Source organism: Homalodisca vitripennis, chromosome 6, assembly GCF_021130785.1.
Source record: "Homalodisca vitripennis isolate AUS2020 chromosome 6, UT_GWSS_2.1, whole genome shotgun sequence".
Lineage (NCBI taxonomy): Eukaryota > Metazoa > Arthropoda > Insecta > Hemiptera > Cicadellidae > Homalodisca > Homalodisca vitripennis.
The window spans coordinates 153,626,717-153,653,164 of NC_060212.1; the positions used below are offsets into that span (position 1 = coordinate 153,626,717).

Here is a 26,448-nt window from a genome sequence, read left to right on the forward strand (position 1 = left end):
CTCTGTTACATGCTGAGATAAAACATGATACGCTCTTTCCACGAAACAGTTGCTTCATAATCCCTCAGCACTTAAGCAAACATTACAAAACATACGTATTTGATTCTTGCTGAATCTTTGTGCTGGTAAAACAACTCACTTGCTCATAAATATTAAGCGAGTATTCATACGGGAGCACATACCGTAACTGTTTACAACCTTCTGAATTTTCCTTGCATGAATTAAATATTCCCGCTTAATACGTGTTTTTGTATGTACAGGTATACTGAGTTTGTGTAGGCAGTCAGTAAATGATTTTCTACACGAATTAAATGTGAATAGCTATACAGTATAACATGTTATATTTGAGTAACAGAGGAATTTACTTGTATCCCACATATATTTTATAAAATTATTTTTAATTGAATGGATAGTGGCTAATAGTGGCTGGATAGTTACTAATAAAATATCATTAAATAAAATTAAAAAACTAGTCTAGATTTTCTGTACTTTACATACTTTTAGACTGAAATCATGGCCACTTTTGAAACGTTATATTAGACTTGTATTGGTACGTGGAGTTACATTTTGACATAAAATTGTCATTTTAAATTTAACATATACATTTTTACATGATTGAGTTTTTATTGTTGATGATGACCCGTGCGATTGTAAAATATTTTTGGGTGCGAGCAATGCCTTTTATATATATTCTTTTGCAATTTTGAAAAATGTTTTGGAATTCACCATATGTTTTTTAATTAATTTCGGAGGGGAATAATAATTTTTTCTTTCTGAGTAGTCACTTTTCGTCAGATTGGTGACGACATTGTCGATTACTTTCGCTGAAGTGGTTACCACTCTTGTGGAAAAGTTTATCGACCAGTTAAGTCCAAATAGCCTCATGTTAGAGTAAAATTGCGCGTTTTTCGGCACGTTTTTCAAAACTTGATAAAGATTTGAAAAAATGATTCCCTGTTTCAACTGGGAGACATGAATGAACCATCACGCCAATTTTCGATTGGTTTTTAGTTGGCTATACCCCTGCGACTTCAAATGTTTTGTCAGTGGATTCGCCAAAACGTAATTGATTTCGCAAGGGCTAAAGGAAAGGTCAGTTCTGAAGAAATGCTACAACCTCCTCATTTGAAGGAGTTGCGACCGAAAAAGTTAGGCAATTGATAGTTTGGAATTTTTAAATGTTCAATATTGTTGTTAAAACCATTAACAACAACATTTAATATATGAAACTACTTAATTCAGAGTAGAAAACCCTTTGGAACAGAAAATTCTAATCTCATCCAGTCTAAAAATTAGTTTACCAAGTGTGGTAGTTAGGTGCTAACATTTTGGTTTAATAACTGTTAATAGTGCCACTATTAAGACAATATCTATAGAGTATTCGTCCGGAAGGCAAATGAGTGTTTGTAATTTATAAAAACTAAACCTCGTTTCCGGTGAATATATAGATACATTATTGTGACTGTGGGATAGGTATTCAATGTTCAGTATAGGAAAATAGATATTTTATTGTTAAAACCTCTTTTTACATTCTTGGAAAAGTAACGAAGTTTACTGAAAGCTTTCAGGCTTCAATCGCATTATCTAGCTGAGGATCCTGACTTAACAGAAGTCAGCCGTCAATCTGTCAGTAGATTCTCGATAAACCTCTTACAGTCTTACATGTCTTGTAATTAATAGATTTCCTGGTAAGGCTATTATATATATATATATATATATATATATATATATATATATATAATATATATATATATATACATTAAATTGTATAAATGGCAATAGCCTTATTTAATTTCAACAAACATCGAATCACAAAAAGTACTTGCTCCGCCGGGACTCGAACCCGGATCTCTCACTTGCCGGGTGAATGTGCTACCATTACACCACAGAGCGCTTTTTATTTTATTTATAAAATAAAAACAATTTATATGTATCATTCATTTTTTATGTGAGTGATTGTAACCTTATTTTTATAACCAGTTACGTATAATTGATACTAAACTTTTTACCAAATATTGCTTAGGTATCATATCCAGGGTTTGAATATTTAAGTGGCCAAATACATCTCACGTCGTATGTTTTTGGCCCAAACGAACTATATAACTATAATCTTCCCTCGTATTTCTGAAAGATAAATATGGAATGAAAAATATGAAATTGTACTTTGGAAATGGTTAAATTATTTTATTATATAAGTAAACGTCTCCTTTCAATAACGTTGATTAGCTTATGCACAGAAACATATATGGCCGGAAAAATAACAAATAAGAAAGTGTTGCGATGCATAATATGAAACAACTAACTAATTGTCTTTTTATATCTTTTATAGTCATGATATCATCTGAGAGTACGTCCCAATCGAGTAATAATTACAACTTCGTTTACCAGAAATATTAGTTTTAAATCCCCAAAGTTGAAGCTGAATTCTATCAGTTAGCAAATTTAATTTGATACACGTTTGAGATTTTATCAAACAAAGCGTCAAAACCCCAAGTATAAACAGATATTCACGGTTTGGGACAAATTGGTGCTAAGCAGATTATAATTTGAAAGCCGTTTCTCCACAATCGCCCTAATTTGCATAACTCTGCAGGGACTGATAATTCCTTTTCTCCTAATTGCTTATTTGTTTTCCCTCTCCAATTTATCATATTGAGGCTGTAAATCTGTGACAGTGTTTATGCTAAGCGTGTGTTTGCAAAATGTGAAACATAATATGCCCAGTATTGTTTATTATTTATTTTATTAGTTATTTAATAAGCACATATTGAATTACCATTAGTAGAGTAAATAATTTTTATAATAAACTATTTATTGCTATCTAAAATTGAACTATAATTAGTGCACTATAGGTCGAGAAACCTAAAGACCTAATGGTTCACCTGGAATTGAACCATACATGTGTCGGTTTTAGTTAAACTGTAATAGCTGCAGTCTCAACTTGTGGTGTTCCAGGAGTGGGTACAGAACTGCCGAAGTTTATTACCAAGTCTGACACACATAAGACAGTAGAGGGAGAGACCATCACACTCCCGTGTGCTGTAGATCACTTGGGTGAGTTCACCAAAAGTGAGTAAAAAACTTATTTATGAATTAAATTGTATAGAAAATACTTTTAATACTATTACACACCTAATTATACTTGTCCCCTAACATTGAAATAGAATATTTAATATTATTAATATAATTATTATTATATTATTATCACTTGTGTGACTCTTAACTCTATCATCAAAAAGAAACTTTAAATAAGGAATGTTTTTTTGTCAAATATTATATCGCGGCGAAATCATTCCGTAATTAAGGTTTATGAAATCTAGAAAAGATGACAGATTGCAATCCTAAAAGTATTGTGGTCTGTGTTTGTATCATATAGTATCCTGTGTTTTCTTGGTTGATTCCTACTACTTGTAGTATGTTCAAACAAAGTGATAAATAGCTAATATGAAAACCATGTCCAAGGGTCGTATGTGCTGCTGTGGCGACGTGGTAACACTGTGCTGACAGCTGACAAACTTATGGTCATCAGAGACCCCAGGTTCAGCTTACACAATGGCTTCAGTCTCAGAATAGCCAACATAACAGCTAAAGACGCTGGAGAATACCTGTGCCAGATCGCAGATACGCCAGCTAAGGATCAGGTTCACAGCGTACAAGTTCTTGGTAAGTCGAATAGACTATTTACCGTTTGCTACTTAAACAAACTAACTTAATCAGTGCAATGAACTAACTGATTAGCAAGTTCTTTTGTTGTACCATATTTATTTATCATTCACATTAAGATACTGACATTTTTTTTGCGTTGGAATATTGCGATGGATTCACAGATCCGCACACGTCAACCTGAGCTTATTGTGTGCCCCTTTGATGTTAGAGGGGTAAGCCTATCTTTGTGCCCTTAATTAGGCTAAGAAGCTTTTCCCCGATACTAGCATCTGGTTCGTCGCCTGGTTGTTTATCACCGAAAAGAGCCCTTCTCCTTGCTAAAAACAAAAACAAAAAAAAAAAACAGATACTGATGATAAAATATAAAGATTATATACAGAGTGTTCCAAATTATATGAATAATGAAGGGATATTGGAAACTACAAGAAGTACAGCAAAGATTAAATGCACAAAGTTTTGCGTAATAAAAATACCAACCAAGCAAGCAATATGATTAAGTTAGTTATTGGTTGTGTCGCTTCGCCCATTCGTTGCGTTTCAAATGACTATTTTTTTAAATGTCACAACTTGAGTTCTAATATTGGATCGTTCATTACACGAAATATGCATGAAATTTATTCTAGTTTTTATATATATATATATATATATATATATATATATATATATATATGAACAAGCATTTAAGATAAGTAAGCTGACCAGTAGTTTTTAAATGTAACGACCCATTTTTTTTAATTCGTCAGAAAATAAGTTGATTTTTTACTAACTTCAAAGTACCGTATATGTTACACGTTCATCGTTATCTTCGTTAAATCATTCGTAAAACCCGTCTTTTGTATCGTTGCTTGGTGAAAATTTTATTTTACTTATGGGAAGTTTAGTAAACCTGACTGATACTCACTGTTGTTGGAATCAGCTGTTTAGTGAAACAGAAATTATCGTACACAAAATCAGTAAAACTATGACTTATTGATACTTTTGTGAGTGACTAAAAAAGTAGCATGCTATTTTCAAACTGTATCATATTTTATAATTCTATAGTATATAACAATAATAATTGAACTAACTAATTCAATTTGTATCACGTGTAATTTTACTCTAACTAAAAAACATCCTCTGCTCCTCTCATGACAATTAATTACAAATCACCAACTAAGTTTATACGCACAGAAAAACACACACTGTTAATACCCTAGATACATCTGCATAACCTTTATTCCAGTTTTGATATATTATAATGAAAAACATTTCAAAATAAGCAAGCAGGAGAGTTATTTTTAAATGCAACGACACATTTTAAAAATTAATCACAAGAAATAAGATATTATAATAACTTCAGAAATAAGGTATATGTTACACGTTCATCGTTATCTTCGTTAAATCATTCGTAAAACCCGTCTTTTGTATGGTTGCTTGGTGGAAATTTTATTTTACTTATCGGAATTTTGGTAAACCTGACTCGTAATCACTATTGTTGTAATTAGCTACTTAGTGAAACCGGAATATTATCGTACAAAGTCGGTGAAGAAAAATACTTATTGATTCTTTTGTGGGTGAATAGTCAAACAAAATGTTATTTTAAAACTGTATAATATTTTATAAGTTTATGTGTCTATAAAATATAACAACATCTATTGAACTACCCTATTCAATCTTTATTACATGTTATTTTACACTAATTAAAAAACGTCCTTTGTTCCTCTAATAAGATAAGTTATAAATCTCCAAAAAGTCTATACGCACAAAAAACACACACTGTTAAAACCCTAGGGAGTACGTGATACAAAGAAGGGGCCATATTGAAAACCTTTTTAAATATAAAACTACTTATAACTGAGTCTTTACGTTCACATTCCTATTACTTATTATAATCTCTTGTATATATATAATTCTATAATATTTTATATTTCCCCTTTTATAATAATATATTCTCATTTATTTAACGTAAATCAGTTGCGTTACAAATGTTACTAAATTAGGGTTTCAATTATCTTTTTACGATTTACATTATTTTAGATTATGATTTAATGTATAAAATAAAATGTATTCTAGCAGCTTATATATATATATATATATAATATATATATATATATATATATATATATATATTTATATAATTTTAATAAGCATTGAATCACAAACAGTACTTTTTGTGATTCAATGTTTATTAAAATTAAATAAGGCTATTGCCATTTATACAATTCAATGTATATATATATATATATATGTACAATATATATATATATATACAACTTTGATATATTAAATAGTTTTAATTATATATATATATATATATATATATATATATATACAAATTACGCTGTGTATGTTAGATGTAGAATTAGTAACAATTTATATTGTGCTAATTAGTTTAAAAAATGATAGTCACAGCCATTTTAAGACTAACCTTGTCATATAATTTATATGTTTCACTAAACACTTAAATATCAGTCAGGTTCAACAACCATCTGAATAGTATTAAAAAATCGCCTTCAAGCAACCATACAAAAGCGAGGGTTTAAGAACGATTTGAAAAAGCTTAAAACTAAACTATAAAACATATGGTATTTTTGAAATCAGTACTGAATTTCTTTCTTTTGATTAAGTGAAAAATGTGCAGTTGTATTAAACATTTACTTAAACCATACATTTGCTGCTTAAGGGTCTTGAAAAATGTTTAGTTTATAACATTTAAGAACAATAATAAATTTTAATTCTTACTAATAATAGAACTGCGGCAGTTTCAAAATTTTGACCTAAACCAATTTTTTTAGCGCATAAAGTGAAGGACTCAACTAGTAATTAACTTAATTACATTGAATTGCAGGTCTTGTTTTTATCCAAAAATTTATCCATTTAATCTCATTAAATTCTTATTTATTTGCATCGTAATATTTTATCTCATTACAAAACATTGTATATGTGTAATTATGGTTTATATGTATACGATAAAGTAAAAACAATCACCATTATAAAGAATGTTATAACACCCTAAAATAGTGTCTGCCAGGTTTCATGCTATTTGGAGGAGTGTTAAACACATTTTTCAGGGTACATTGTTTTGTTATTAAAATCTCAAAATATTGTTGTTTTTCCTCTAAATAAACACCTCCAAACAGGTTATATTACTCTGCTGGAATTCTAACCACTTTCGCCTCTTCCCGTCAATATATCTCGGATGGTCCTTTCGTGATGAAAACATTATTAGTTACGGGTGATATAGATTTGAACCAGATGTTATTGCATGTGGCTGGAATAGGGTTCGTAGCTACATATCTTGCAGTATAAATATACATATATAAAATAGACCTACATATATATACTATCAACACAGAACACTTACTTTTTGAATTCAATTATTTTGTATTTTATAGTTTCATCACATATTTGTTAAAATTACCAAACATAAGTTATGTAATAAAGACCAAATACACATCAAACGACTTTTAAACGTAATTTATTTGTGTATGAATGGCCTTATAATTTAATTTCAATAAGGAGTGAATCACAAAAAGTACTTATTCTACCGGGGCTGGAATCTGAATTTCGGAGAATATGCCTAGTGGACAATAATAATAAATCTTTATTGTGTTCACAATTTAAGCAAATTGTATACAATCGTCAATATACATGTATTAAAATTAATTAAACTAATAAAATAAATCAATTTAAATGCAAGTCAATTCAGTCATTAAAAAGTTTTCAGGTATGCTGATTACAATTTAGAACAGAACTAGCCAATTTATTTCAATTAACTTCAAATTTAATCCCAGCGGCTCATCATAAACTCTTCAACAGAGTAGAACACCCTCGACACCAATAGGTTTCTCAATCGAGCTTTGAATTTTTTAGGATCATTTAAATTTTTTATCTCATCAGGGAGCTTTTTTATGAACCTTACGCCAACCTCGGATGGTAGACGTTCTAGCATGGCAGTTCTGTGCTGTTGAATACGGAAATTGTCCCGGCCTCTAGTCCCGTATTGGTGAACGTCCCTGCCTTGGACCAACTCACACTTGAATCGGCAGTACAGAGCAACCTCAAGGATATAGAGACCGGGCAAAGTCAGCAATTCAAGCTCCCTAAAGGAATTTTTACATGAATCTCTGAATTTCAATTTTGAAATTAGTCGGACCGCTTTCTTTTGAATTCTAAATACTCTTTCAAATTTGTATTTATAACAGCTGTCCCACAGTCTCAACCCGTATGTTATATGAGGATATACAAGGCCAAAATAGGCCGTTCTTAGTAAGTCCAAGGAGCAAAACTTGGAGAGATTTTGTAAAGCATAAATGCCCGAAGAAACCTTTGAACAGATGCTTTCTATGTGATCGTCCGATGTCAGGCCTCGATCAAGGCACATCCCTAGGAACTTAGTAGAATCATTTTCCTCTAGGAGGACATCATCCACCATCACAGCAACGCAATCACCGGGCTCATATTGCCGAAGGCAAAAATGTAACACATTTGATTTGGAACTGTTCGCTCTCAGATTCAATGTTGAGAAATACTGAATACGTGAATTCAGTTCTAAAAAAGTATTGATTTCTAATTGGTCCTTTGTTTTAGCTTTGAAACAGAGCGTTGTATCGTCAGCGTATTGAACCATTTTACCTGTTAGGAGCGACGAATTCAACCCGTTGACGTACACAAGAAATAGTACTGGTCCAAGGAAAGATCCTTGCGGGACACCATACGCCATTTTTACTTTTTTTGACAGGGAATTCGCAATCTGCACACACTGGCTCCTATCTCTGAGATAAGACGAAAGCCATTCGTGCGGCAGACCTCGAACACCACATGTCTTCAACTGGCACAACAATGTCTCATGATGTACACAGTCGAATGCTTTGGACAGATCAAGGAATATGCTTAGCACATGTTCCCGTCTCTCCAGTCCATCGACAACGGTTTCGATGTGACGGCATCGATAGTGGATTTGTTTTTTCTGAAGCCGAATTGATGAGAACAAAGAACATCAAAACGCTCAAAGAACCCCTCTAATCTCGACAGAGAAAGCTTTTCAAAAATTTTGCCTATGACTGGAAGGATTGAAATAGGACGATAGTTGCTTGCAAGGCAAGGATCGTCTTTTTTGAAAATTGGCGTGACTTTCGCTGTTTTCAGGGTGGAAGGAAAAATGCCTTGAGCGAAAGACATGTTAATCAAATTTTTCAGTGGAGTCAAAATGTGCTTAAAGCAGCGTTTCAGCAGCCACATAGACGTGCCGTTAATGTTACATGAATGTTTTGGTTTGCATCTCTGTATCAGACGAGACACCTCCTCCTCACTCACTGGAGACAGTGCCATGGAAGAGACCGGTCCCACCAATGACACTTGGTTGGAGCATTTGAAAGATGGATCGGATAACGCAACCGACGAAAAAAAAAGCGTTGAATTCACCTGCTACTTTTAATGGATCTGTAATTAATTCATTCTGTATTAAGAGTTTTGGAATTTTATACTGTTTTGATTCATTGGGCTGTGTCGTTAAATTTTTTATGATGCTCCAAGCAGTTTTGGAAAAATTTTCAGAATTTGATAGCTTCTTTTCGATTTCACGTGCTTTTGCTGTTTTTATTGCTTTTCGATAATTGGTCTTGAAAGTTCTATAAAAAGGTTTGAATTGTTCGTTTTTTGTTTGCACGTAGATGGAATTGTAAAATTCCACGTAATTTCAAAATATCTTGAGTCATCCACGAATTAGATTTTGTCTTATTTCGCTCTCTAAAGTGTTTAAACGGGCAAGCTATGTTCAAAAGAAAAACAAAACGTTCGTGGAACGCGGTAAAAGCTTTATTGACATTTTCAATTTTATCTAAAAACGTCCATGACTCATTTTTTTAAAATGAATTCATAAGGGCGATGTTTTCCGAACTCAAGTTCCTTTTCATTTTGGCTGAATGAGTTATAATTTTGGGTCTGAAATTATTAATGCTACACTGCATTACAGAGCCCTTAAATTTTATGACTCAATTATTTTGTAATTGCCTGTTCTGCAAAATATTATTAAATTACCAACGTAACATATGATTGGAAGACCAAATATCTGTCAAACTATTTTTAAGATAAATTTATTTGCGTTAATGGTAATAGTCTAATTGAGTTTCAATCAAGAGTAAATCATAAAGAGTACTTACTCCATGAATACCGGATATATCTATATATATTTTTTTCTGTGTTGATGTTTTATGTTTAATTTATTTTCTCTTATAGCCCTATTTATAATTTGTAATTTCCTGAAGACGGCTTAAGCTGAAATATAGAAAATGAAAATATTTTTTATTGGAGATTAATATATATATATATATATATATATATATATATATATATATATATATATATATATTAATCCAATATATATTTAAAGTCCCGGCGGAGCAAGTACTTTTGTAATTCAATGTTTATTGAAATTAAATTAGGCTATTGCCACTTATGAATTAAATAATAAATAATAATTTCCACTTACATTTTATAATAAAAATGTAAACAAGTAATTTTACAGGTATTTTGCTCTTCCGATCATATGTTACCTTTGGTTATTTAAACGCATATGAGAGAGAGAGAGAGAGAGAGAGAGAGAGAGAGAGAGAGGGGGAGAGAGAGAGAGAGAGAGAGAGAGAGAGAGAGAAGAGAGAGAGAGAGAGAGAGAGAGAGAGAGAGAGAGAGAGAGAGAGAGAGAGAGAGAGAGAGAGAGAGAGAGAGAGAGAGGGGGAGAGAGAGAGAAGAGGTGTTGTTTATATATATAATTTACAATTACAACAGTTTTTACTATATTGAGTCGAACTCAAGTTCCTTTTCATTTTGGCTGAATGAGTTATAATTTTGGGTCTGAAATTATTAATGCTACACTGCATTACAGAGCCCTTAAATTTTATGACTCAATTATTTTGTAATTGCCTGTTCTGCAAAATATTATTAAATTACCAACGTAACATATGATTGGAAGACCAAATATCTGTCAAACTATTTTTAAGATAAATTTATTTGCGTTAATGGTAATAGTCTAATTGAGTTTCAATCAAGAGTAAATCATAAAGAGTACTTACTCCATGAATACCGGATATATCTATATATATTTTTTTCTGTGTTGATGTTTTATGTTTAATTTATTTTCTCTTATAGCCCTATTTATAATTTGTAATTTCCTGAAGACGGCTTAAGCTGAAATATAGAAAATGAAAATATTTTTTATTGGAGATTAATATATATATATATATATATATATATATATATATATATATATATATATATATATATATATATTAATCCAATATATATTTAAAGTCCCGGCGGAGCAAGTACTTTTGTAATTCAATGTTTATTGAAATTAAATTAGGCTATTGCCACTTATGAATTAAATAATAAATAATAATTTCCACTTACATTTTATAATAAAAATGTAAACAAGTAATTTTACAGGTATTTTGCTCTTCCGATCATATGTTACCTTTGGTTATTTAAACGCATATGAGAGAGAGAGAGAGAGAGAGAGAGGAGAGAGAGAGAGAGAGAGAGAGAGAGGAGAGAGAGAGAGAGAGAGAGAGGAGAGAGAGAGAGAGAGAGAGAGAGAGAGAGGAGGAGAGAGAGAGGAGAGAGGAGAGAGAGAGAGAGAGAGAGAGAGAGAGGAGAAGAGAGAGAGAGAGAGAGAGAGAGAGAGAGAGAGGAGAGAGAGAGGAGAGAGAGAGAGAGAGAGAGAGGAGAGAGAGAGAGAGAGAGAGAGAGAGAGAGAGAGGAGAGAGAGGAGAGAGAGAGAGAGGAGAGAGAGAGAGAGAGAGGAGAGAGAGAGAGAGAGAGAGAGAGAGAGAGGGGGAGAGGGAGAGAGAGAGAGAGAAGAGGTGTTGTTTATATATATAATTTACAATTACAACAGTTTTTACTATATTGAGTCGCAAATGAAGGTATACAATAAGTCTTTCTTTTTGTTCTAAAACCAAAAGCAACGACACCGAATGGAATGAACTGGATAAAGGGAAAGATGCATAGTAATCAGGAAAAGAATCTTCCAACCATCACCGATGATTGACACTGGTTTATCAGATAACGATGATGTTCCGCGTCCATCTTAGCGTTTCAGTGCTACTTTGGAAGTTGATCATTCATTACTCTACCATAACCATTGTTTTCCATCCATGCAAAATATAATTGATCTCTAAAAATATATTTAGTTTTTCTTCGATAGACACAAACTTTGATTCTAAATACAATAAAAAATATGTGTAGTATATTTAACGAATTTTCACTTGACTTACTCATGTTAACAGTGCCGCCCAGTATTCACAGCTCGCTGCCTAATGGTCAATTGACTACTCGCAAAGGTGGAACTGTGACTCTCTCCTGCACTGCTTCCGGGAACCCAATGCCTTCCATCGTGTGGCATAGGCAGGTAGGTTTCCACGGGCAATTATCAAACTACGTAGCGAAATCGGTTATACAGTTGTAGCTATTATTGTTTAGATAAATAACACACTTGAAATGATAATTTTATGTGTTTAAACCATGATACCTCATGCAAATCCTATTACAAAACATCAAAAATAGGTTAAAGGATCCTTAAACTAACTTTAAGACGCTGGAGAAAAATGATAATGTCCATAATAGACATTACAAAATTAAGAATACTATTTAATACTTAGATTTATACATTTAAGTTTCTGTTAACAGGTATTTTTGAAATATCTTTACATGCTGAAGTATGCTGTTACGCCCTCTCCTTTACATTACAACAGTGAAATGCAACTTTTTTCATGAAGAAAACAGTTTTTCACTGTTAAACGTAATAACATAGGTAGTTACAGATAGTAAAATATCATAAATTACTAAGTGTAAACATAATTTTGGTCAAGACAATCCTTAACAATGTACAAAATTATCTGTTAGAAAAATAATTTGATAATGATTCATAATCAACGACTGCCTTCCTTTCTCTTATCTGAAGGCCTCTCGAATGCGAGTGAAATAAAATAAGGATATTTTTCTACTGTAAAATTTAATTTCCCAATTTAATAAATACCCAAAGGATTTATAAGTACATCAGTGGATGATTTAAGAAATTTAGGCAAAACATTATCTACTTCATCCTATATCTTGTGTTTTAAATTATGAATAAATTTAAGAACCTCACTTCGTTAAAATGTGTTAAATACTTCAAATCTTCACATCTAAGTCACCTCTGGGAAAACAGCAGATTATACACGTGCAATATTTATAACTATTTCATTAAAACATAATATACCATATCTTGATGTCTAATTAAATTCATCCACTGTCATTTATTATTGCGAATATCGTGATAAGGTTTTATACGGTTGATTAATAAAGGTATAATTAAAAGTTTTAATGAAATACATTTCACAAAGAAATAATCATGCGTAATACAACCTATAATGATGGCCAAAAAGTATATACTTGTTAGATTTTATTGACTAGTTCACTAATTACATGCAGTCAGTTGATTAATGACTCCATTAAACATATATAATTCTCGTAACGTTACATAATTCCAAAACTTTATTGAGTTTCTAATTACAGCATTTGATTGTTACAGTAAAATGTTCGTTGATACATATGATCTTGTTTAATACATTCTGGTTTAATTAAATATTATTGGAACATATATGACAGATAAAACTTGTTACGTGGAGAAAATTGTTCGGTGGTCTCGTTAGTTTGGAATTGATAATCACTTAAGTATTATGGCGCATGATATTATAAAACTTTTTTTAAACCTAAGAGGCTTTCAAAGTGAAACTTTTAATAGAATCCATAAATACTTGCAACTCTTATAAAATATTTCAATCTTATAAGACATTAAAATAATTTCAATATCATTAGATAAAGATTGATGAGAAAATGTTATCCAGTTTTAAATAAAGTGATGTGTAATTTGAACTGATTCTGTAGTGTCAAATCTTATTTTCCTCTATAGTCACTTTAACGTAAAAATCTTATATGATCCTAGCTTTTATATAAATTTTCTAAATGCTTCAACAACATATTTGTAATTGGCTTTTGAAAGGCATGTTCTTGTTGTTATTTAGTTGTGGGTTAACCGTTTACTATCTAATTAGTCTTTTTTTGGGAACTCTCCTTCCGTTCTTTGTTTTTAGTACTTCCCCAAAGGAATGTTGCATAGCAGCTTGACCTAAGTTACTATAATGATTACTACTATTATGTTAAGAGACAATTATAATAACATTTTTTACGTACTTATATATGTTTATAAAATCCAAGGAATAATATTTATTTTATTATGCGCGTTCTTTGTTAACTAATGCAAGAAATTCCTACAAAGTAAAATAGAACTTAAGTGTATTTTAGTTTAGGTAGAGATAATGTTACGAACCACATTTTGTGTTATTGTGTTTAGATATTATCAATTGAAATCACCATGGGGGAACATAATGTAAAGTTTTCTATTACAACGTCTCTACGTGGTTCTAAATATAATTGATTTAAGGCTTTCGGTTACCAGTGAAATATAAAGGAACGTCCTTTGTACATGTGGCCCATCTTAATATATACGTAAGGGGGAAAAAGAGGGCTGACCAATACAAAGGAAAATAAACGAGAATATCCCTGATGTACTTTTACTTGCTTGCTCTACATTTTACTTATACACTTTTATTTTTTTGATGGCTTTTGCATCAAATATACAAAGGTAGTGTTTTAACACTATGTTTATTATCATTTTTAAACATTAATTTTTATTATTTATGGTGACTCTTTGACTAATCTTAATTGTTTTAACCTATATTGAATACATATTTGTGTTTATTACTTCATTATTATTTACTTACTAATTATTAATCTATTGCATCTTGTGTTATAAAATAATAATAACGAAATTTGTATGAGATAATGGTAAAATATATGACAGTAAAAACAGTTGTGCAAGTATCAGTGCAAATTATTTTATGACAAATTTATTACTAATTAAACATTTAGAAAACAGGTTTACCTATATATATATATATATATATATATATATATATATATATATATATATATATATGTATATATTATTATTATTATTATTCTCTATGCTCTATTACTATTGTATAACATTATTACTAGGAGTTCCGTTATTTCAGTGCATGTTAATGATGTTTTATAATTGTTTTCAGGGAAGCCCCCTGTTACACAACGAGGGGTTCTCTATAACAATAGAACGGGTAGACCGCCACCACTCAGGGCTGTATCAATGTACTGCCAGTAATGGGGTCGGACCCCCCGTCACGGTGGACTTACAACTGGATGTTTTGCGTAAGTATACTATAATATAGAAAACTATACTATAACATAATATATAAAAAATAATATAATAAAAAAATAATATAAAAAATATATATAGGTAGTGACGTACCAAGTAATATGTCATTGCATTGTACCTTTCTTCCTTCCCTTTCCATCCACATAGCTCAATATTTTTGTATTTTTGGAAAAATAAAAACGTTGTACTCTTTATCATTAAACTTGCTATATATTATGTAATATGTTTATTCTTAAATAATAATCACAAATGTTATAGTTTTTACAAGTTTGTTTTTCGTGGTATTTTTCATTATAAGATCCGTTTTTTGTAGAAGTTACAAAAACTCTTTATAATAATATTACAGCTTATAAGCAGTCTACAAATAACCATTTCTATAGTTTCAAGTTAAAAGCGGCTAGGGGTTTTGAGGTTTCCTTCTATTAATAAAAGTGGCCATTGAGTTTAAGGTATCAATAGACTAAAAAAGCGGCTAGTGGCTTTGAGGTTTCTATATATTCATAAAAGTGGCTATTGAGTTTAAGGTAAACTCTTTATAATAATATTACAGCTTATAAGCAGTCTACAAATAACCATTTCTATAGTTTCAAGTTAAAAGCGGCTAGGGGTTTTGAGGTTTCCTTCTATTAATAAAAGTGGCCATTGAGTTTAAGGTATCAATAGACTAAAAAAGCGGCTAGTGGCTTTGAGGTTTCTATATATTCATAAAAGTGGCTATTGAGTTTAAGGTATCTATAGACTAATAAAAGCGGCTATTGGGTTTGAGGATTCTGTATAATTATAATGACGCTAGTTGTACAGTAGATGAAGCAGACACAGCACATTGTGATAACTCGAAATCCGATCCCGGTTTATAAAAAATACGGTGGTTTAGAATCAACTATCAATGGTAAATACATTTTTTTAACTCCTGACGTAAGAATATTAACTATAAATAATGATGCAATAAACAGAAACTTATATGATCTTATTCTTGCAAGAGCTTTAAATAATGAAACATAACACACTTGATACTAATAATCTATTAACTACTTTCCTAATGTTTTATATGTTGTAGTGTTGACAGTTCTTTTATATTTTAGATTCCCCAGAAATTGAAGCGGAGAGATGTCGTGTTCAGACAGCTGAAGGGAGGAACGAGCTGTTGGTTTGCACAGTTTACGGCAATCCCACACCAAATGTGAGTGAACTCCGGCATTCTTGATTTAATTCTATAATAAATTCAGAATGTAAAAATTATGATGAAATATATTTTCAGAAGACTGTTAGTTTAGTAATATTTAGGCTCAGTAAATAAACATAATAGTTTTCATTTTTATTTTTGATACACGTTTATCCTAACTTAAACTAGGCTGAAAGTAAGCCATTTTTTCTCATTTTTAATTCTGAAGTGGCCGATTACTTTTTATGTTTATAAAAGTACAAGTTCTTCGTCGTAATTTTGTATAACAGTAGTATTTTTTAAAGCTACCCTCAATCTGTAGTTAGCCTAGTGTATTCAATAATTATTTATTGTATTGCAATCGTCTGATAATTTCACGAACTCTGGTTTTATAACAAGGTATAGATAAAGACAGGATTTTGTTGTTGCATTTCTGATAGATGGTGTGGGTGAGAGACGGAAGTATTCTGACTTCATCTAACCGCTACTCGCTGGACAAGAACGGAAACCGGCACACGCTCAGCATCATCAACATTCAGTCCTCGGATTTCGGCAATTTCACATGCGCCGCAGAGAACTCGCTCGGCAAGACCAGAGAAAACATTCTGATCACGGGTAAATATTATGCAGTATCCGGGCTGTTTTTCAATGAATTTTCTTTCAGTATTAATCTCAATACTACTTCCTTTCAACCTATTGGAAGTTGGCTCTTATTCATGACTATGAGTAATATAACTATACAATCTGATTTGTTTGTATGATGTTGAAATAGAATGTATGTATAAATATAAATGAGAATAATAATTTATTCCCGAATTTAAAGGGCACAAATCAACGTATGAAATGAAAATGAAAATTTCCCTCGCAAAAACTGACCACTCTTACAGTTGTGGTATTGTGGTCAATGATAGCATTAAATAAAAACTGATACAATTTTTGACTCCAGAAATGTTTCGTTGCTACCAGTTGAGCCGCACTTTGTGCGTCTGTCAGAAACAGCTGACTTTTATTTTGCTACGTAACAAACTACAAACATATTTAGACTAAAGACAAAATCTACTTGAAAAGATGTATTTTTTCCAAAAATATTATTTTAAATTACGGGACGGTGAAAAATTTCCAATATGAGATATAATAAATATAACGTTCCAATTCTAATTATTGTACTAATTTCTGAGTTTTAATTTGCATACACTTAGAACAACACACAATAAGTATAGTGCTTAAAGAAACGAACATAAATCAATTATGTTGAAAACTGCAATGTAATATTTCTATATACAAGATTACAATCAGTATATACGTAATAACGATAAGTTTTTTAAAAACTCTGTTTATAATTGCGGGAATAGTGTAAAAATATCTTTAAATTTCCATAACAATAAAAGTAAAAATCATTTTAGGGAGATTGGAAAAAGGTTTAGGTGGTTAAATTAGTACATAAAGAATTTTCGTAACAAAATTAGAAAGTTAACAAATTAGTTATAGTAAAGGTGTGCAATATATGAACAGGTAAGCCAGGCCGAGCGAAGGTGGTTAGCTCACCATACAGCTACTCTGTCACCAGTTACAACCTGACAGCTGTGGTGGAGTCTGTGTCTCCCTTGCTAGAGGTCCGCTTCATTTACAGAAGGATATTGGTGAGTCCTAAAACATGAGCTATTAATCACGTCAGTTCCAAAATACAATAGATATATAAATTGCGTAGAAACCTCTTTTCATGAAACCGCAAATTTGCTACACATTGGATTTCTAAGTGGTCTGTTACATTTCAAAAGCTTGACTAACACAGAATGTTGATGTTGGCATATATAACGTTTCCAAGGGTTGTAAACACCATTTTACTTGTACTGTATTATTAACTATTAAGGATATACACATAGCCTCCTGTGCTCACGAAAGGAGAAACTATTAGTTACTTTATTTTGAGCGAATAATTAATTAAACTATAGAATTATCCATCGTCTAATATGGTTTAAGGCAATGGCTGACAATTATATATTTTCTGAAAGGTTAATAAGAGTTTGCAGAAGGATTTTTACATATTTCCCCTTAGCACGGTTTAGTACTATCAGATATAGTATTGCCGTTCAAAGAGCTCCTGAGAGATGGAAACGAGTGCTGCCGCATCAAATAATTAGTTAGGTAATTTAGTCAAATATAATTAGCATTCTTTGACATATAATCTTACGTTTATTTTTAAACTTAATTACAAGAATAAAGCGTATCTTTTATTAAAAAAAGTATATGCAACTAAACAAAATGTATAATGTATATTCTCTTATTGGTTCAGCATTTCAGTAATTTCCTGCTTGCTATATCTTATTTTATTACTTCTTGTGATATACCCAAACTACTGCATCATATCTGCCTAGATCAACGACTCCCACCAGCAGCTGGGTACTTGGAAGGAAGTAAGCTTCAAACCTGCCTGGAGGATATCATCTTCTCAGCACTTCCTGTCGTACAACATCCGGGGACTGCAGTCCGCCGCCGTGTTCCAGGTCCACGTACAAGCCAGTAACCGCTACGGCTGGGGAGAGCTGTCAGACGTCTACCAGTTCTACACCCGAGGACCTGACGATGACTTCTTCGGTAACTCCAGTCAATTAGTTTGATTACAGTTGAACAAGCTGTGATATAACTACCAAATATATATATATATTTGTCGTTGACAGTTTAATAGTTAGCTTTGCCTCTATTTCTCGTAAGATTTATTCTTGTACAGTAACAATATTTCGAATTTAGACATTATAAATCGTTTTCAAGAAAAGTAATGCTATCGTCATAAATTTTTGATTTAATAAAGGCGTCTTAGTGTAGAATAATTCGAGACAAATTGAACAACCGTACAGTCTAAGGTAGAATTTACGCACTTAATCATATGAATACTTCAAATATATTTCCAAGAGGATTTCATAATATTTTCAAGAAATAATATGATTAAAAAAAAACATTATACTTTGTTTTACTGAAATTTGTGTTCGATTTCTATACTAGACCAGACTTATTCTTATATTAAAGGACACCTGTATTTAACGTTATATTTTTATCATATTAGCTTATCATAATGTTTGTATCCTAGTCCTGCCTTTTTTTAGGATTAAAATAAAATACTCAATACATGTGCAAAATACTTTTCGAAAAAACGGATTTTAATAAATAAACAATGTTTAAATTGAAGTAGCTGTATATAAAAACGCATTGCAATGAAATTTCTTGTATTATATAAGTAATAATGAAATACAATTAAACTCCTTATAGATATCCAAGTATAAAATTATTGCTTAAAAAAGCGTAAGCAGTAAGTAGCACAACTTTTCTCTTTTGGAATTTTTCATTTTATATCCAACTGAACCTAAATCTTTCTCTGGATCGATATCCTCATTTTCATTCCCAGAAGTAGGGTCTACAAATCTCAATAATAAGAATATACTGCATTTTTAAATTAAAAGAAAGAAATTAGAGCCGCAATGACGTATGAATACCGCTGGAAAGAATATATATACTTTCCAGCGGTTATCAGACGTCATTGCGGCTCTAGTTTTCTTCTTTTGTTTTAAAAATACGGCATATTCTTATTATTAAGATTTTGACCCTACTTCTGGTAATATGTGTGTGTGTGTGTGTGTGTGTGTGTGTGTGTGTGTGTGTGTGTGTGTGTGTGTGTGTGTGTTAAGTTGTTAGGCGCTTGATAAACTCTTGAAGATTTGTTACGAATAATTTCATATTTTTCGATAAACGATTTTTTGTTACGCAGCTATGTATGTTTATATATATTTGATGTAACAGTATTTTATCTATACCGCAATAATTAATATTTTTAACAATCTTGGGAGGAGTTACGTTAGCATCAAATGGTCAATGCTGGATCTGGAAGTAGATGAATGCATTTGAATTTTAAGACATTAAATATATAGTTAATTTCCTCGACCTAATAAAATTAAAAATCCCATAAAATCTGATAAAAACATTTTATATTTTAATATATATATATATATTTGTATTTTTTTAAATCAAATATATGTAACTCGCATTAAACTAATAAAATACGTTTTATATTTAACCTGGTGATATATATATATATATATATATATATATATATATATATATATATATAAATATAATGCATATAAATAAATATATATAAATGCAGAATGTAACTGGTGCAACTAATGATTAGTGTTATTTTATTTTTCAGAGAGAAATTTGGAGCTGCTCTCATCAAGGTCACCAAAATCATATATCAATGCAGTGGGATTGTTGGCTACGTTGATTCTAGGCATCATTCTATAGGTGAGTACAGTTGTGTGTAAACTATGGTATATATGTAAGAGTGAGGAATATTTAATAAACTGGGCTTAACTGATATTATTAACCGCAAAAACGTAACAATCTGAAAATGGAATATAGTGTAATGTTAAAGTGGATTTTCATTTAGAGGAGGACCATTAAAGGAAAATCTATAGATATCTCTTAAAATAATCTCTTCACATAGATTAAACTTTCTTATAAGTAAGAAATGCCTTGCAATTAGATTTTATATAGTACTAGTGGTTGCGTTGGGATCTGCGAAATGGAGGCAGTACCGCAATAAGAGTCTACAATATCTCAGGGGCACGGCTCTCCGGCGCCAGACACAGTATACGTAGTAATGTTTTAACATCAAAACAAACATAAGTATCCTCAACTCAGTGCTATGTGTTTTAAAAGTATTTTCTCCTAATTCTGAGAAACACAGGCTAGAGGGGTTTAATGTTAAATGTATTTTTAATTACGTTACGTCTTACTATATATTATTAAGTTATAAAACGAGGTTTTTAAATATAATAAAGTATACAAAATAACTACGTTAATTACACCGAGTGAAACTGATATTAAATATTTATCTCTTTCAGTGGAGAAGATTTAACTTTCATTCTTGTTAAGCTTAAAATGTAACTAGAGCAATAACTTGTGATTCGGTAAATTTTATGCAATAGCCTCTCATTATTAGCTACGTTGAACAAAACTTTTTATCTTAGCTGAATCTCCTTTACAACAAAGTTAGACTACACGCTTATACAAAGCAAATTAGCTCTCGGATATTTCACTAATACCACTTTTATTCTATATCATTTTAAGTATTATTTGGCTTTTCCTGTATTTAACCCTCTTTAGAGCATTGGATTAAAATAATTAAGTGACATTTAAGGTTTTTTTTAACTTGCACTTAAGAGTTTATTTCTCTAAATTAGAATATTTGCGGATTACATTCCAAACATATATTTGTGTTATATTTCGAATTTAATGTGTTTCAAGAACTATAAATCCCTCGAAATGAGTCAATATTCGTTTAAATAGCCAAATTCATAATATTGTATTTTTTACACAAACAGTTATCTTAAGGTCTCATTTTCTTATTATAAATCTTGGATTGGTTATATTTTATAATGTAAATACAAATTTAGAGTTCAAAGAGAAACAAATCCCTATTTCCATTCAGTTTATTTTAAATAAGTAGTTAACTCGTCTGCCTCGTATATAAAGTTATTCATCGCATAGAAATTAAAATATGTTTTAAGCTTATATGCTTGGATGAAAAAGATGGTGACACTTGGTTGAAATGAAATGAATACCTTTTGAAATGATACAGAGCTATGAAACATTCTTCGAGGTGAAGCGGGAACATTCACTTTTATTGTCCGGCTTAAGCTGAAAGCTTTCTGTGGCTCGCATTAAGGGATGTTTATGGTTATGCCCCTTTCTCCATTTACACACAAATTCTGCATTATAAAGCAGCAGTATTCTTTTATTCAATGATTTAGTGCGGTTAACAGTTATTTAACCATCATCTTTTGGTTTTATTAAACGTGGTTTCGTATTCTCTTGTTTTGTACCGAATAAATTTGAAATTATATAAAGGAATGACAAAAAGGGTAGCATTTAGGTATTTATAGGGAAATTATTATATTTCTACATATTCCGATTTTGTATATTCTTATCTGATATAAATACATTATATTTTATTGCGTTGATAACAGGTTTGAAAACCGACAAAGATCACTATAGTGACTAATTCTTTTAATGCCCTAAAGGACCTGCGCATGTATAAGCTGCAACAACACACTCATAAAGATATATTTATTACGATATGGTTGTGTATTGGGATAAGCCGGGTAAGATTACCCGCAAGACCTAGGTTCTGATGTGGTAATTGACTGACTCTCATCAAATCTTTGGAAACCAGATTAGCGAACACATTTAACTGACTTTTCTTTGTTTTCGTTAATATTGTACTAAAGTTTTAAAATATTTTAGGTCTATCACTTACTACAAGCGGTAACTAACACTTAATTTAATTTTATAAGTAAATGGTATCAGTCTAGGAGCTCTTGAAATTGATAGACAGTTTTTCTCTATAAAATAAATTGATCTTCAGCAGCGCAAATTTTGTTAGAGGTCGAATTTAATCGACATCGAAACATTAAAAAAATATCAATCGACAATTTTTTATCATGTAATATTTCTTCTGTATACGTATAACAGCAAACGTAATACATAAAATAAAATAGTAAACCAGCGTCAGTTAACCGAATAAAACCCTGAAATTGGAAACTTCGGTATTTTGATATTATTTTCTGACTGTGACATAACAAAAATATCTCTGTAACAAATGCTAAAACGCTTAGATGTAAGTTTAGAAAGCTAAGAAATTAATGCTCTTAAAAGATTTCGTTTCTTAATTTTAACCTTTAATACTCCTTCAACTTTGTACTCCACCGAAAATGGCGTGGCCGACGATAATTTTCATTCTTAGGGGAAATTCTTATATAGATTTTCAAAAAGCCCCTTAAAAAACATTCGTTTGGAAACTGTTACAGGAATGTTCATGTTTTACAAATATAATGGAAGCGTAGCATTTGGTTTTTGAGTTGTAATAACTTTGGGATACATTCGTAATCATTTAAATAAATAGTTTTGATATATTAATAAAAATGTTCGATGATTTTAAAGACTATATGCTAATGCATACATGGTAGTTAAACATTATCTCTAATTGACCTTTCCACACCAGTCTCTTTATATTGACCAGTTCTTTTTGAACTCTGTAAATACATATTAACTGTGTATATTGCATACACAGAGTAATATTCATAACTATAGAATTAAAATTATTTTAACTTCTTTCTTAAAAGTGGATTAAATTTCTTTATATTTTCATTTAAAAGTATATATAAGTATATGTAAGAATATTCCTAAGCTACGCCACTCGTACGGACAGTGAGAAGTAATTTGCATTGTACTAGAACATAACCTAAATGAAAATTTCATAATTATTCACTGTAGTTTCAAATACTAAATACAATGTTTTTAGAATTTTTTAGCCTGACACACTTGACATTAACTAAATATCAGACTTGTACTTGATATTTATGTTGAAAATTAGATGAATAAATTATAACTTTAATATCACTGATCTCATTATAAAATGGTTGGATGTGTGTCAAACGTTGAGAATAGAGCCTTGTGGAAATATGTAACATTAAGTAGTATATACCTTTTTCCTTACTATGTCTCTTTTATATCTTAATAACACAAACTAGTAATATTTTACAGGCTATTTTTAAGTTCAAAACTTAACAAAAATTTTAACATGTTCTTACCCAACACAAATCATTTCTCACCTCCCAGACTATATTGGTTATTGTATTGTTGGGCACTTTAGGATTATTCAAGACTGTTTAATCTCATTATCTCATTAGACCGCTGTAAATTTCAAGTAAAATTATCGATTACCTTAGTAAATAGGTATAATTTGGTACCACTTTAAATACCCTCATATTTCTACTTGGCCATAACCTGATTGTCAGACTGATACAAATTGAATTTAATCTCCCAGGCTGAATTTGGTGAATAAAGCAAGCCTCCGCCGTCCAGAACTTCCTAACATATAACACTATAATACCAGTAATAATGTATTATTTAATAAGGTGAACAAGGTACAAAATTATATCATTATTCCAAGGTAGTAATTTTTGCAGTACTTGTCTATAAGGACAAGATTTCATTTAGTCCACAGTATATTTTAAATAACTGTCATTGTAAGTGGGTTCATTTAGCATGCTCCCTTCCGTTCGTGATTTCAATACCATTGGGCTACTTTTGAAAGTTGAGATGTTAACCAATAGAATTCTATCTGCTGATAATCACTGCGTATGGATTGACAGCTCTTGGTAAATTCAATAGCTGAGTGAAAACACTTTTTTCAAATTTGGTTTAAACTAAAATAAGTAGGTACTATCACAAAACAACATTTAACAATGCAACCTTTATTGCAAAATATTATGTGAGGTTATATAGGAGACATTATGAAAGTGATAAATAATATGTCTACATTTGTTGTTTTATAAATGAAAAATAGTTGACTATATATTTTAATAACTGAATTTCACCTAAGCATAAAATGAAATACCTCAATTTATCATAATTTTTTTTTTTACAGCGGAATGTCTGAAGCAGAAATTTCAACTACACATCATCTCCTCTTTCGTGTTGATCAATGTTAAATTAATGTTTAATCATTTATGCTTCGTTTGTTATAATATTGTTGAATGAAATGGATACATAATTTCAAGCGTGTTTTAGTAATCTAAGTTATTTTAAATTGTTTGAATAATAAGTATATTGGTGTTGATATTTTGTTAGCCCATTTACAAGTAGGTTACGTAACAATATTTTGTACAATTGAATTTAGTTTCTTTAGTATTATGCCTATGATTTAGAATGTAGTTATAAACTTCTGTTATTTTTTCCTTTTGTAAATAAATGTTGACCCTGTAAATATGAGTAGATTACAATTAATTGTAGACTACATGTTCTATTACTAATACGTATTTTTGTATGGAAAGATGTTTATAGGTTTGTTACTTTTATATTAAGTTATAAATTAATATATAAGATTCAAAAGTGTTGTTTGTAATAAAGTTTTATAAACAAATATTTTCATAATGTGTTCGAATGTGATACCGCTTTGTGATGAATAAAAGATCTCTCAAGTAAGTGTACGTCTCTTGAATTATTTACTGCCTTCCTCTTGATGCTCTTTTAAGTGTTTATCTGAACTATGAAAAACACATCATATGGATTTATGTAGTACTTGAGCATTATATAATAAGTTTTAAGTGAAGTTGTTGTATTAAACAATTGTTAAAAGATAATTTATATCCATTTTCTGATACTAATTATTGACATATTATCAATTGATGTTTATTCACCCATTGTATCTTTATATATTAATTCGTGGAACAAGCTTTTTCTCCACTTAAAATCATCATGTTTGATAGAATAATAGGTAAATCACTAGAAGGATAATATTATGGATATAGTTTACTTTTATAGCCAGTATAAGCCTAGATATATAGATGCATCTCCAATTTAAATATTAAACACTAAGAGCTAACAAAGAGAATTAGTTATAGTAAAATGAGAGAAAGAAGTCAGGTGCATATTGAATTTAATTAGGAGCAGTAATGTAGGATTGTATAATGTTCCACACTCCACTTTAGACTTTCTTTTTCCATTTCTATATCAATTTGTCTCATTATCTAAACTACGTTGTATAGCTAATGTATTACAAAGTTGAAACTTTGTAGTCAATATTGCTCTTATGTAATATAGAGGGTAAGTCAGGTAGGATGACATAAATGTATGTTACAATGAGCGATTAGAGTTTCAAAAAATTAAAAAAATTCAACTTCTATAATTAATATACATACGAGTATATATGTATACAATTCCTGAGAAGCTATTGAATGGAAATCTACAGCTCAATGAAAGTAACCTTAATAATAATTATGCCAAAAAGAAATATTATGATGAGCCTAAATTAATAACACAATATCATCCTGGTCTCTACAAAATTAACAACATTTATAAAGTACCTTACAAAATTCTTCAAAATTCTCCACTGACAGACTCATTTCTAAAAAGTATTCCACGTATTGTTTTTAAAAGACCTCCTATCTTAAAGGACATTATATCGAAACCAAAATTACCAGCTGGTTCTGATGTGGAAACTAAATTTAAAGGAGCACATCCATGTAATAAATCAAGATGCATGGTGTGCAATCAAATACAAGAGTCATCAAAATTAGAAAGTAGTTCAACTAAAAAAGTATACAAAATTATTGGCAATTTGACATGTGATACAAAAAATGTAGTATATCAAATTCAGTGTAAACAATGTCCTAAAGACTACATTGGCTCTACAACAAATAATTTAAGAATAAGAATGATAGGTCACCGTTATGATTTTAAGCATAATGATGAATCAAAACCATAGTCATTCATAGTAAAATACACAAAG

At 30.6% G+C, this 26,448-nt stretch overlaps 1 protein-coding gene across 1 annotated transcript in view; it reads left to right on the forward strand.

Moving 5' to 3' along the window:
• LOC124365031 (limbic system-associated membrane protein-like) overlaps positions 1-25,147 on the forward strand; it is a 32,426-nt gene extending 7,279 nt beyond the window's left edge. Inside the window, exons 2-11 of the mRNA XM_046820921.1 lie at positions 2,956-3,069; positions 3,463-3,663; positions 11,931-12,052; positions 14,793-14,931; positions 16,021-16,118; positions 16,541-16,715; positions 17,613-17,740; positions 18,476-18,695; positions 20,302-20,396; positions 24,586-25,147. Coding sequence (XP_046676877.1) covers positions 2,956-3,069; positions 3,463-3,663; positions 11,931-12,052; positions 14,793-14,931; positions 16,021-16,118; positions 16,541-16,715; positions 17,613-17,740; positions 18,476-18,695; positions 20,302-20,396 — 1,292 coding nt within the window. The 3' untranslated portion in view covers positions 24,586-25,147. The remainder of the gene's footprint in view (positions 1-2,955; positions 3,070-3,462; positions 3,664-11,930; positions 12,053-14,792; positions 14,932-16,020; positions 16,119-16,540; positions 16,716-17,612; positions 17,741-18,475; positions 18,696-20,301; positions 20,397-24,585) is intronic.
• The last annotated feature ends 1,301 nt before the right edge of the window (positions 25,148-26,448 follow it).